The 14,829-nt window shown below is 37.9% G+C and overlaps 1 protein-coding gene across 3 annotated transcripts in view; it reads left to right on the plus strand.

The window, feature by feature from the left end:
* Positions 1 to 14,829, plus strand: part of LOC150076736 (lysosomal alpha-glucosidase-like) — a 238,790-nt gene that overhangs the window by 76,940 nt on the left and 147,021 nt on the right. For all 3 annotated transcript variants that reach the window (XM_090386832.1, XM_090386831.1, XM_090386833.1), the window contains exons 8-9: positions 1,829 to 1,945; positions 4,590 to 4,792. In XM_090386832.1, the coding sequence (XP_090242958.1) occupies positions 1,829 to 1,945; positions 4,590 to 4,792 (320 nt within the window). The remainder of the gene's footprint in view (positions 1 to 1,828; positions 1,946 to 4,589; positions 4,793 to 14,829) is intronic.

Below are 14,829 nucleotides of genomic sequence, written 5' to 3' on the forward strand. Positions count from 1 at the left end.
ACAGTCTGTAACAGTGTTTAGACATATTCCACCCTTACATTTTTGTCAGGAAATTATGCATCTCTATGATGCCATAGAACTAAAATTATTTATTTATTATTATTATTTTTTTTTGAAAACCCCAAACATGAAAGGTATCAAAACCTATAGTACTTAGTATCGTGCATGGGTTGAAGAAGAAGTATGGGGGCAGGGGGATGCCGGAAACTTTGCTCTAGAGACTAAACATGGGTTTCACCACTTCAAGCCTTCAATAAGCAGAGATTTATTTCACAGGATGATCTTTTCATATGGGTAGTAGTAATCCCAGATTTATTTTCTGCCACCCTAAGTGTAGCAGCACCAACTGTGTGATATAGTACACTCAGGGTAGTGGAAAATTAAAAAAACTTGGGGGTTATTTTTTAGTCAGATATGAAGTTCTCTGAGCAGTACAGATGGGCTGCCAGGACAGTTCATGGGGTTTTGTTAGTGATACACAGGAACTTTGATAGCAGGGATATGGATGCGATTATTCCATTGTACAAGAAATTATTCCAGGTTGGGCTGTATCTTGAATACTGCATACAGGTCTGAAGGCCTCATGTTAGGAAGATGTTGATCTCCTGGAATGGGAGCAGAGAAGTGTAACAAGGTTGGTGAGGGGAGCAAAAGGGTGTTCTTACCAAGAAAGGCTTCAGTTTTGAAAATTGCACACTAGGCACTGCAAGGTGATTGGATTGAGCAAGCCCAGTGCTAATGGCATTCTTCCTCTTGCTCAGGCCACACACATGAAGGGGCATAATTTCAAACTGAAGAAGGATGGGTGCAGGACAGACATGCAGAAGTTTGCTTTCCGCCAATGGATGGTTGGAACAAACTTCCATCTGTTGTTGTGGAACTGGGTAGTTTGAATAAATTCAAGGAAGAACTAGGCAAACTATTAGAGGAGATGGACAAGCAATGTGGGAAATTTTTTTTTGGGTGATGATTTATCATTTACTACTAATAATACTAATACTTTCTGTACTGTGCTGTTCAGTTCTGATATTTGGTTTGCTACAAGCATTTCTTTCTGCAATATGCATGTAATAGTAGTGTGAAGTAGGGTACTACTCTCTTCTGCTATTGTAGCCTAGGTTGCACAATATTCAGCTTGTGTATTTGGATAGCAATAAAGATCATATGAATTAGTATAATATATGGAGTAGGTGATCTATGATCAACGTTTACCATGTTTCTCCCCCCCCCCATAAAAAAAGAAAAAAAAATAGTCAGCCAACAAACCAGTCCACATAGTATGCTTTGCCAGCAGGGCCTATTTTGTACTTATAAATGCAGTACTGAGTAGCCTGTGTTTCCCTTCAGGTGACAATACTCATTTTCATAAGTACCAACCATTCTGTTGGTCATAAGCATGTCTCAGCATCTGGAGTTGTTTTAACATTGGCTTTTCAGTTCAGGCCCCTATTATTATTCTTCCTTCACAATTGTTTGGAATATATGCCTTTCACCATCACATATATATTATAAACAACTGTTAGATGTTTATAACACATCTAACAGTTGTTTAAGCCATAAGAGTTGTGGCTGTGTCCCACATGCCACAACTCTTATGGCTTATGGGACACAGCCATAAGATGATAACAAATACATCATCTTACCACTACGTGATACTAGTGTGTAGTGGTATGTTAGATTTCTTTGCAAGGGGTGATGCCTCTAATAAATATTCCACTTAGTGTGTATGCATTTTGATTATAAAAATTAAAATTTATTGAAAGGAAAGTATTTATTTTTTATATATATATATATATATATATATATATATATATATTTATTTATGTAGGTATGGAATCCCAAGAGTACTGTATTTCCTGATTTTACAAACCCTACTAGTGTGAAGTACTGGACAAAACAGATATCAGACTTTCACAAAATCATGCCTTTTGATGGAGCATGGATTGTAAGTACCACTTTTCGACAGTTATTTTATCTCATTAATTACATGTTGATATCTCAGTTTCTGTTGCACGGTACTCTGCTACATTTGCCAGTTTTTCTTTTCTGTTTTATTTTCACAATTTCACCCAGTTTGATAAAAGTAGATTGTCATTTTTTGACATCAGTCTTTAGTGGTTTTAGTGACCCCTGAAACCGCTGTATGTAAGAAATGCACAGATTTCTTTGTGAAAAAGAGGATACTAAATAGCAGAATTATTATTATCACCACTCAAATCTGTTATATCCACAGGGTGTGCAGGTCATTATGACAGTACATCCTTTGTACTATCAGTCCTTCATTCATTATTTTCCTCCATGCTGTCCTAATTCCTTCAGCTCTTGATCCCAATATAAGCTAATATAAGCCAGTTTTACCGTTGACTTTCTTTTCCAGCTCTCAGCTACATCAAGTCCTTATCATCTAACTTCAGACATTCCAGAAGTTGCTATTTGGCAACTGTATTGCCACATCAACATGGCATTCTGTCTATCCACCAGATGTTCCCCATTTAGAAGCTTTCAACAATTTTGAAGTACCTTCCTGTGCATTTAAAAGTTCATATAGCTTAATTTAACAAATTTAAAAAATTTCCTCTACCATTCTTTGTATTTAAAATGTCATTTTTAATTAAATTTATTCTTTGAGGAAGGGTGGTCTCAACTCAGTCATCTAGTCAGGATATTTTCTTGTAACAGTGTCATTTTTAAATAAAATACAAATGATGTAATCAACCAAGTTTTCTTCAGAACAATTTTAAGTATTTCATATATTCAAAATTCAGACTTTAATGCTGAATCTTTTTGTCATTTCAATTGCCTACAAATCCCATCACAATGTAAAACTGCTTTCTGCTAAAGGGGACCAAAAGTTAAATGAGATGAATTATAGGCTTGAAAACTGTTATAGAAAAATTAATTTTGTTTTTGACTAATATTTCTTTTGTTTCAAATGAATTTGTTTAATTGGCTTCCTATACCTGCTGTGTTACTTATTTCCACGTTTAATTTTCCATCTTTATTAAAGAGTGTTATATACAGAATTACAACACCTTCCAGTTCCATTCTTTTCTTCTCTCCCCAACCCCTTAAATTGAGTGCATACCTACAAATACATGAGAATTTGTGCTTAAATTGCACAAATTCTAGTAGCCTTTTACCACCATTATTATTATTATTAGGTTTAGCTTTCTTTCCAAATTTTTACTGATGTAACTGCCATTTCGTACCCTGCTTTTTAAATCTCAAGCCAATACTATTCTTTCTTTGTCATCAGTTTCTCTTTATTTTTATAAGATATTAAAGGAATCTTCTATTTCCCTCATTTATTATTATTATTATTTATTTATATATTATTATTATTATTTTTTTTTATCTTAAACTGGGCTTTGTTACACAGACAAATTTCATCATCTAACTTTCCATCTGAAATATTGACCTAAATTCTATAGGATAATGCTTCCCTGCCAATTCAACTTTCATCCAAACTTGTTACAAAAGCTATTGCTACACTTTTAACTGTATTTTACTTTGAGAATATATTAATTTATAACCATTGTTTAGCTGCAGCATTCTAAATTCAACCCTTTCTCTTTTGTAATGTACTGCTATACCAATATCCTAATTTTGCTAATTCCACTTATTTGCCATTTAAGGTGCAAAAATTTATGGTATATATCGTGGTAATTGTTTTAGCACTTTGTCTTGACACGCTCTGTGGAACCTTATTGTCCTGGATGACATACCAGCTGGCGAGTGCCTTGCTTGTTTTTTATTCTACCATAATGAAAAGGTTTCAGTTTATAATTTAGAGCCAATTTGTTCAGAACTAACAGGTTAACAAGAATGTGAAGAAACAAAGTGGACATTGGGTCAGAACCCTAATCAGTCTTCCCCAAGCCTAGTTGAAAAGTGGGAGATTCCCACTTCTAAACTAGTTATGATTAGATAATCTCATACCCTTCAGTAACTTTTATATGGAATAAATAGGCATTAAATTATATGAATAATGAAATAGTGATAGCACAACTTTCTCCACGATGTATCTGTTGCTTCCATAGAAACTCACTGAAAACCGCTGATCAGGACTGGAATTTTATCCCACAAATTTGAGGTCCAACAACAATATGGGAACTTTGGATTCACTACAAGTCATGCAGCACTGTAGTGCAAATATGTATGGGACTGGCAAAACCATTATTCAGCCTGAGTAGATTAGTGGCAATATAAAAAAAAAAAAAATTGTGCATATGTTTCCATAATTCAAAAATTTTGTTTGTAGTTCAAAAAGTTTAGTAAATCCTGGTATATTATATTATCATCATAATTAAAATTCACTGCAGTGGTGCAAATTGCAGATTTTTCAGACATATTGAGAATATGCCAAAAACTGTTTCACAATTTTTTTTTTTTTTTTTTTTTTTGCCATCTTGCTCTCAGAGGCTGAATGTAAAATATTGTAAAGGATAAGGTTTGTAAGGAATCTTTATGATTTCAAGTTTCAGTCGACAAGAAAATCTCATTAACAAATGAAAAAAAATAAGAAAAATATTTTAAATTAACTTTTTAGAAATTTACAATTTTCATGTGACACTTTTCTTTCTATATAGGATATGAATGAACCATCAAATTTCTATGATGGGACTATAAATGGCTGTCCATCCAATTCTTCTCTAGAACATCCTCCATACGTTCCAGGAAATGGAGAACCGCTTTACGCTAAAACACTTTGCATGACTGCAAAACAGTATATTTCAGTGCATTATAATGTTCATAACTTATATGGGATTACAGAAGCCATAGCTACCAATATGTGAGTATTGTTTACGCCATGTGCCATCAGAAGTCATTTTCTTTACCATCATAATGTATAGTGGTTAGAAAGCCTGGATACCCCTTACAAATTTTTGAAAAGATGATTATTTTAAGGAAAAAAATTAACGCACATGCTAAATCTTTTGGATTAATCATAATTCAAAACATCTGGATTCTGAAGATCATTTTCACAACACAGGGCAATTCTATTCTATATTTGATGTGATATCTTCATAGCATTTGAATCTAGACTCCATCAAACAAGTGACAAGTGGCAAAATCGTAATATCAAAGAGTACAGCTCTGACATAAATCCATGCTGGCATTAATACAAATACAAAATTATGAATATCTTCAATTTACTACTTTATAATAACTCCACAGGCTTTACTAAAGTATACATTTCTGAAAGCATTAATTTAATTAAAATTAATTAATTTTTTTTAAGAAATTCATTTCTGAAATGAATACGAACTGAATCCTATGTCCTTACAGTCCTTACATAGTTATTACTATTGGTTTTACAGTGCATCACTATTAATTTTCAACCTTGTAAAATGTGCAACTGGCCATGTGCTTGGCCAATTGCGCATTGTGCATAGCTGAAAAAAAAACAGGATAACTTATAGGAGGGGGACTATTTTCTCTCTCTCTCTCTCTCTCTCTCTCTCTCTCTCTCTCTCTCTCTCAATTAAAATTTATTTATTTTTTTTAAGAAATTCATTTGTGAAATGAACACGAACTGAATCCAATGTCCCTACATAGTTATTATTAGCATTAGCATTAGTAGAGGCATATGATGCAAGAAACCAAGCTTATGCAGCATCAACCACCCACTCCCATTTCACCCCCTCCGTTTGTTTGAAATACCATATTTCCCCGTGTATAAGATGCTCCCATGTATAAGATGCACCTTAATTTTGGGGCCCGAAATTTGAAAAAAAAATGTATTACATAAAGTTATTGAACTCTAGTTTTATTCATCATAAAATTCATACAACTTCTCATCACTATCAAAACTCCCATCCATTAGCTTGTCCTCATCTGTGCCTGATGACGAATCACTGTCTTCATATATTGCCTCATCCTCAGTTCCATCTATGGCATTTGAAATGCTACACTTCTTAAAGGACTTGACAATGATCTCAATCTTGATATTATTTCAGGATCTTTTCACCCAGGTACCATCTTCTCATATAGTTGGTTTCTTCACTCTTCCTGCTGGTGTCAAATTGTCCCCAGAAGACTTCATCCATTGGTTCCATTTGTCTCTCATGCCAGCTTTGAAGGGTTTGTTAATTCTGACGTCAAGTGGTTGGAGCTGGGATGTCAAGCCTCCAGGTATGACGGCAAGTTTTGTTTTTTGCTCTGTAGCAATCTTCTTTGTGTTTTTTGTCATGTGTGCCCTGAACTGATCAAGCACCAATAGGGCAGGTTTGCATAAGAGCCCACCTGGTCTCCTGCTCCAAACTTTCTCAAACCAGATCTTCATCCCATCCTGATCCATCCAATCCTTGTCGTGAACGTGGACAATCACCCCTCGAGGAATGTCTTCAAATGCAAAACAATGGCAGGCATTGTTTTGCATTTGAAAATCAGCATAGGAGGCAGCTTGGTTCCGTCGGCACAACAAGCTAGAACAACTTATAATGGCTCTTTTCATGTCCACTTGTCTTCACAGTTACAGTTTTCACCTCCTTATCAACAGTTCTGTTACTTGGGACATCAAATTGAAGGGAGACTTGGTCCATATTTGCAATCTGACCAACTCAAACTGATTTCAGGCATCTTTTGGGCAAGTCTGGTGCGTGTACGCATGCTTAGTTCATTCTGTTTCATGAATCTGAAGCACCAGTTGTGTCCTCCTTTGAAATCAGTAACTTCTTTTTCATCAGCATTCTTCTTGCCTCATGCTGAACCATCTTTGTGGACACAGGAATTCCAATTGCCCTTTGCTCTTCAATCCATATCTTCAATTCCCTCCCTAAAACAGGTCATTTTGCTCATGGCCTTCTTCTGCCATGGCGTTTTCAGTAGGGTTTCTTCTTCCTGTAGCCAGTCTTGGATTGTTTTCTCAGTTGGAGGAGGATCAAACTTATGTTCAGCAGCACGATTTACATTCACTTTTGCAAACTGGATCACTTTTAAATCTTTTTTCAGCCATTTCTGGGCAGAACGTGGCAAAACGTAACCTAATATACCAGTAACAAGTGCAAAACAAAGAGTGCAAAGACAAGTGCGAAAAAACGGGAAATGCAAGTAAAAAAATCTACAACCACTCAGACGCACCCAGTTTTTATACCCCAAATTTTTCAAAAAAGGTTGCATCTTATACATGGGGAAATATGGTACCTGTCCAGCTGAGCCTTAAATTTATTTAGGTTATCAACTTCCACAACAAGGGATGGAAGTCTGTTCCACGAACCAACTACCCACTGGCTAAAGGCAAATTTCCACACATCTATCCTACATCTGTCTTTCCTCAATTTGAATTTATGTCCTCTCAAGTGATTATTCTGAGATTCAAGAGGAAGAATCCCATCAGCATTGAGCATGCTCAAACCATTCAAGGCTTTATACACCTCTATCAGATCATCTCGCCGGTGCCTAGTCTCCAGACACTGTAATTTGCAAAACTTAAACCTTTCTTCGTAAGAGCAACCCTTTGTTGAATTCACTAATCTTGTTGCCCTTCTTTGTCTCGTTCCAGCAGCTCTACATCCTTCTTGACATGAGGCCTCCAGACCTGTATACAGTACTCAAGGCGTGGCCTGACCATTGCCTTATACAAGGGAATAATCACCTTATCGCTGCTAGAAAAATTCCTGTATATCATTGACAAGACATCATGAGCTACTCTTGCAGCCCATCTGCACTCTCAGAAAAGTTCATATCTGCCTGCACAATTACCCCCAGGTCCTTTACATTCTCTACCACTCTCAGTATAGTACCACAGAGTTCATACGTTGCTCTCGGGTTACTGTTTCCCATATGTAGTACTTTACATTTGTCAATGTTAAACTTCATTTGCCACCTTTCAGCCCATCTGCTCAACCTTTCCAGATCCTGTTGCAGCAACATACTGTCAGCGGTGTCCTAAACAACCCTGCCAACCTTTGTATCGTCTGCAAACTTGGACATTAAGCTTGATATACCATCATCAGTATCATTTATAAATACAGAAAACAACAATGGACCCAACACTGAACCCTGAGGGACTCCACTATTAAGATTAGTCCACAATGAGCAGTGTCCATTGATTACCACTCTCTGTCTTCTCCCCCTCAACCACCCCTTTATCCATAGCAGCAATTTGCCTCCAGTGCCACACTGCTCCAATTTGTGTAGCAGTCTTCCATGTGCAACAGTATCAAAAGCCTTTCTAAGATCCAAATATATAATATTAAAGTTATTTCCTGCATCCAGTTCTTTTGTGACTGCATCATAGTATCCAATCAAATTGGTCAGGCAAGACTTTCCTTAACAAAACCATGCTGTGTCCAAGCTATAGCTGAAGTCTTGTCTAGATGATCCTGCAGTGCTTCTTTAACAAGTGCCTCCATTAATTTTGCTGGAACAGAAGTTAAACTCACAGGTCTATAATTACTTGTGTCAGCCTTTGATCCTCCTTTGTGAATTGGGGTAACATTTGCACATCTCCAGTCTATGGGTACCTCCCCTGAGTCCAAAGAAGCTCTCATAATTATGGCTAATGGTTTGCTTACTTCCTTTGCTGCTTCCTTTAATATAACTGGATAGATCCCATCCATCCATTGCAGCAGTGCAGACGGGCTGCAAGAGTAGCTCATGGAGTATTGTCAATGATATACAGGAATTTTTCCAGCAGGGATAAGGAGGTGATTATTCCATTGTATAAGGCAATGGTCAGGCCACAACCTAGAGTACTGTATACAGGTCTGGAGGCCGCATTTCAAGAAGGATGTAGAGCTGCTGGAACGAGTACAGAGAAGGGCAACAAGATTAGTGAATGGAACAAAGGGTGCTCTTACGAAGAAAGGCTTATGTTTTTCAAATTACAGTGTCTGGAGACTAGGCACCAGTGAGGTGATCTGATAGAGGTGTATAAAGCCTTGAATGGTTTAAGCATGCTCAATGCTGATGGGATTCTTCCTCTTGCTCAGAATAATCACCTGAGAGGGCATAATTTCAAATTGAGGAAAGACAGATGTAGGATGGACGTGCGGAAATTTGCCTTTAGCCAGCGGGTGGTTGGTTGGTGGAACAGACTTCCATCCCTTGTGGTGGAGGTTGATAGCCTAAATAAGTTTAAGGCTCAGCCGGACAGGTATTTTGAACGAACAGAGGGGTGAAGTGGAAGTGGGTTTTTTTTTTTTTTTTTTGGCTGATGCTGCATAAGCTTGCTTTCTTGCATCAAATGCCTCTACTAATGCTAATGCTATCCCGGTGCCCTTTTTTATGTTTATCCTCAACAATTTCTCCTCCACCTTCCTCTAAGTTATTATAAAATCATCTAGATCACTGCCAGTGTTTACTTCACCTACGGCATTCCCCTTCCTGAATAACTCCTCATGTGTGAATGTAGATGCAAAATACTCGTTTAGTTTGTTAGCCACCTGAGCAGGATCCTCAACTGTTGAACCATTAAAATCCAGTGTGAGTATTTTGCATCTACATTCACACATGAGGAATTATTAAGGTTTGAAAATGGCAGAAGGTTATCAAATTGTAGCAGGATACTTAATGATTTTGGAATAACTGAAAGCAAAGTGGAGGAGAAATTGTTGAAGTTAAACATAAGAAAAGCACCTGGGGTGGATGGGATCTATCCAGTTATATTAAAGGAGGCAGCAAAGCAACTAAGCAAACCCTTAGCCATAATTATGAGCGCGTCCTTGGACTCAGGGGAGGTTCCCACGGACTAGAGATCTGCAAATGTATCCCCAATTCACAAAGGGGGATCGAAGGGTGACACGAGTAATTACAGACCAGTTAGTTTAACTTCTGTTCCGGGTAAAACAATGGAGTCACTGGTTAAAGATGCATTGCAGGATCATCTAGACAAGACTGCAGCAATAATTCAGACACAGCATGGGTTTGTTAAGGGAAAGTCTTGTCTGACAAATTTAATAGGATATTATGATGTGGTTACAAAGGAACTGGATGCAAAAAATAATTTTGATATCATATATTTGGATTTCAGGAAAGCTTTTGACACTGTTGCGCATGGAAGACTATTGTACAAATTGGAGCAGAATGGTATTAAGGGTAAGTTGCTACAACGGATAAAAGGATGGTTAAGTGGGAGAAGACAGAGGGTGGTAATCAATGGGTGCTGCTCTTCGTGGACTAATGTTATTAGTGGAGTCCAACAGGGTTCGGTGTGAGGTCCACTGTTGTTTTGTATATTTATCAATGATATTGATGAAGGTATATCAGGCTTAATGTCGAAGTTTGCAGATGATACAAAGTTTGGCATTGTTGTTAATGACAGTAATGGCAGTGTGCTACTGCAACAGGATCTAGATAATTTGGGCAGATGGGCTAAGAAGTGGCAACTGAAATTTAACCTTGACAAATGCAAAGTACTGCATGTGGGTAGAAGTAACCCCAGAGAAACGTACCAACTGTGTGGTACTACACTTAAGGTGGTAGAAAGTGAAAAAGACCTGGGAGTAATTTTGCAGTCAGATATGAAGTTTTCTGAGCAATGCAGACAGGCTGCCAGGGCAGGTCATGGGGTTTTGTCAATGATATATAGGAATTTTGCTAGCAGGGAAAAGGAGGTGATTATCCCTCTGTATAAGGCAATGGTCAGGCCACGCCTTGAGTACTGCGTACAGGTCCGGAGACCTCGTTTTAGGAAGGATGTAGATTTACTTGAGCGTGTACAGAGAAGGGCAACAAGATTGGTCAGGGGAATGAAGGGATCTTCTTACCAAGAGACGCTTAAGTTCTGCAAATTGCTGTGGCTGGAGACTAGGCACCTGCGCGGTGATCTGATTGAGGTATATAAGGCCTTGAATGTGTTGAGCACGCTGAATTCTGATGGGATCCTTCCACTTGTTCAGATTACGAACCTAAGGGGGCATAAATTCAAATTAAGAAAAGAAAGATGTAGAATAGATGTGCAGAAATTTGCCTTTAGCCAGCGGGTGGTTAATTGCTGGAAGGGGCGCCTCCGTAGCCAGGTGGGAAGGAGCAGCAGTGCGTAGCACACGCTTCTTGATTAGACCGGGGTTCGAGCCCGTCACCACCAAATACGGAGGATGCGGAAAGGTCATTCAGGGAATGACCACCGCATATCCCGGAGCAATATGGCCTTAGTTGCTAATGCTCCTAAAAACCAAATAACAACAACAACAACAACAATTGCTGGAACAAACTTCCATCTGTCATTGTGTAAGTTGATAGGTTGAATAAATTTAAGGAGGAACTGGACAGGCATTTGGAGGCAATGGTGTGATTTTTTTTTTTTTTGGCTGATGCTGCATAAGCTCATACACTTGCTTTCTTGCATCACATGCCACTACTACTACTACAATCTGATTCATCCCTTTCTTCTTGAGTTTACATAGGTAAAGAACTCTTTTCTGTTTTTCTTTGCATCCTTTGCCAAGGATTTCTCATGATCTGCCTTTGCCTGCCTAATCTCCTTTGTGACTTTGTTACAGACCAGCTTATATCTATCATAGGCTTCCGTGTCACCCATTAATTTATATGTATCCCATGCATTTTTCTTCTCGGCCACATGTCTCATTAGTTCATCTGACATCCATCTAACAATATTTCTTAGTTGGTATGTAAAGCCTAGTAGCTCCCAAGAGAAATTCTTTGAATTTGCTGTTAGTAACATCATCAGTTGGTCCCACTGTATAGAATTTAAATACTGTGTCTGACCATCATAGTCGCCTTTACGAAAGAAAAAACCTTTCCCTTTACCCCTGATAGTAGTTACCTATTTGAGTAAATCCCACTTCAGCACATTGTGATCACTGCCACCTAGTAGTTCCTTTATCTGCAGATTCTTAATGCACGAAGAATCACTAGTGATAATCAGATCAAGAGTATTACTCCCTCTAGTTGCCTCCCAAACATGCTGATGTAGAAAACAATCATCCAATAAATCCACAAAAAACCTTGCTAGTGTGTGAGTGACCAACCCACAAATTCCAGTCAATATCTGGGAAATTAAAATCCCCCATTATAAGACTCTCTGATTTACTGGCCCACTCTATTTTCCTGTACAGTTTGTTATTATATTCATCAGAGTCATTAGGCCTATAGCACACTCCTACTCTCAATTTTGATCTCCCAATGCTTATGTCACACCAACTGACTCAACACTGCACTGTCCAGCCATGTCGACTGGCTTCACTTCCTTGGATTTTGTTTCTTAACTAATGGCATAACCCCTCCTCCCTTCCTATCCTGTTTATTCTTTCTGTACACATTGTACTCCCCAAATTCCAGTTCTGCATTCCTTATATCTGTGTGACACCACGTCTCTGATATCCCAACAATATCTGCCTTTGATGTTTTGAGCAATACCTCAAATTCATCAAATTTATTTACCAAACTCCTAGCATTGGTGTTCACGAAAGTATACATGCATCTGTTCCTATTCTTAGCTACCCTAACACAACCCATGTGTTTACTTGTACCGCAATGACTCACAGCAGTCTCTGAAATACCCTGCATCTTGTTTTCCAGGCTGCTGCTCATTCCAGTAGAAGCAGTGCAAGCATTATTATTGGTTTTAGAGTGCATCACTGTATTACTTTTCAGTCTTGCACAATGCGTATAGCTGAAAAAAAACAAAATAACTGATAGGAGAGGAACTATTCTCTCTCTCTCTCTCTCTCCCTCTCTCTCTCTCAGCTCTGCTGACTGCACCCTCAACTGTGAAAAGGCTTTAACAATTTCTAGCATCTCCCTGATATGGAATTTGAATCCAGACCCCATCAAACATGTGGCAAGTGGCAAAATCTTAATATCGTAGAGTACAGCTCTGACATAAATCCATGCTGGCATTGAAAATTGTAGCATTGTCTCATATGGAAACCTATACTCATCAGAAGCTTTTTCAACCCTCTGAGTTTAGTTAAATTCTTTTCACTGGAATATAATGCAAATCCAATTTAATGAGCAATTCAGTGTTCTCCCACTCACTCATAGACATGTAGTAATAATCAAAATTGACAGCCTAGGAATAATTAGTTAAATTTTAAATCAATTTAATAGTTATTTTTGAAGACTAAATGCTCAAGGCATAATACATTATGGGTTGAAATTAACTATATATCATCATCATCATCAGCCATTTTCAATCCACTGCAGGATGAAGGCCTCTCCAGCAACTTTCCAGTTCCTTCTGTTTTGAGCACTGGACATCCATTTACTACCCACAAACTCATGAATTTCATCTATCCATCTCCGCCTTTGTCTTCCAGGTTTTCTTCTAGCTCCTCTTGGATACCATTCTGTTATTTTCTTAGTCCATCTGTCATCATGTCTTCGAGCTATGTGTCCTGCCCAAGACCATTTTAGTTCTTTAGTTTTGATAAGAATGTCCTTTACTTGAGTTTGTTGCCTAATCCATGTGTTTCTCTTCTTATCTAACAGTCTTATTCCCAATATGATTCGTTCCATTCTTCGCTGTGTAGTTCTCAGCTTCTCTTCCATTCTTTTGGTGAGTGCCCAAGTTTCACTTCCATAAGTCATGATGGGGAGTATACATTGGTCCATTATTTTACGTTTCAGACAAACTGGGATATTGCTCTTCAGTATGTGACTATATTTCCTGAATGCTATCCATCCAAAATTTATTCTTCTCTTGACTTCCAGCCATTTATCATTATTACAGCTAATAACTTGTCCCAGATAACTATATAATATTGGTGTAAATACACCATAATTTACCCATAAGTTTAACCACATACATAGTGCATCATTTAGATTTTATCATTTAACGGCATCATTTAGATTTTATCAGATTTTAGATTTTTTGGCTACCTTCACAACGAGATTCCAGGTATTGCACTACTTAAAATATAACGCTTCTCTAGTAGAGGAGACTACTTTTATTTATTCTCAGTTGGCACCACCACCGATATGCAGAACTTGTTGGATCACTCATCAATGGGTGGGCAGGCATTGTGGAGTAACTTTGCAACTGTGATGGCATGTTTGCATTATCAGAGTACCTGCTCACCCACTGATGAGTGAGCCAACAAGCTCCGAAACACGTCTGGGTGGTGGTGCCCACTGGGAATAAATAACAGTAGTCTCCTCTACTGGAGAAGTATTATTTATTTGAAGTACCTGGTATCTTGTTGTGAGGGTAGCCACAATATGTGATAAAATCTAAATGATGCCGTTACACTACATATGTAGTTAAACATATGGGTAAACTATGGTGTATTTACACCGATATTATATAATTGAATAGTTATATATATATAATGTGGTATCCCCAGGATACATACTGCTATTTTAGAAAAATACCCTATCACATCTCCAGGGCCTTTATTTTGTGTCTGGGCAGAATTGTAGAACCTACAAATTTAATCCAAACTGATAACTTTTTCTTCCTGTACTTGTTAAGTAAATCCTCAGATAGTCTACTTCTGACTTGTAATATGAGTATTATTAGTACCAATGTGCACAGTAGTATCACACCTTTTGTGCCTTTGAAAGATGACCTGGCAGTCTTACCCTAATTATATTCCCTCTATCTTTTTTAAAAAATGTTGTTTCCCTGACAACAGTCACTGATCGTAGCCACTTCCTGTGATGCACGGTTTACTCTCCAGCATTGTGCTAAGTAGCCGAGTGCTTCATGCTCTTTTTAATTTTTTTTGAGAGTATAAACCCTGTTCTTGAAACCCTCATTTCCACCGAAGTGGCACTTAATCTCCTCACACTCTCTGAGTAAACCCACAAAAGACATCCCCTTTGGCCATATCCCACTCAAGAGGTCTCCCCCATCAAAGTTTTTGCAAAGGAGCTTTGCTAGTAAATCCTCTTTGTATTTTACCTGATGCCATGAAATAT

Source organism: Mastigoproctus giganteus, chromosome 12, assembly GCF_048544385.1.
Source record: "Mastigoproctus giganteus isolate SK-2022 chromosome 12, ASM4854438v1, whole genome shotgun sequence".
Taxonomy (NCBI): Eukaryota; Metazoa; Arthropoda; class Arachnida; order Uropygi; family Thelyphonidae; genus Mastigoproctus; species Mastigoproctus giganteus.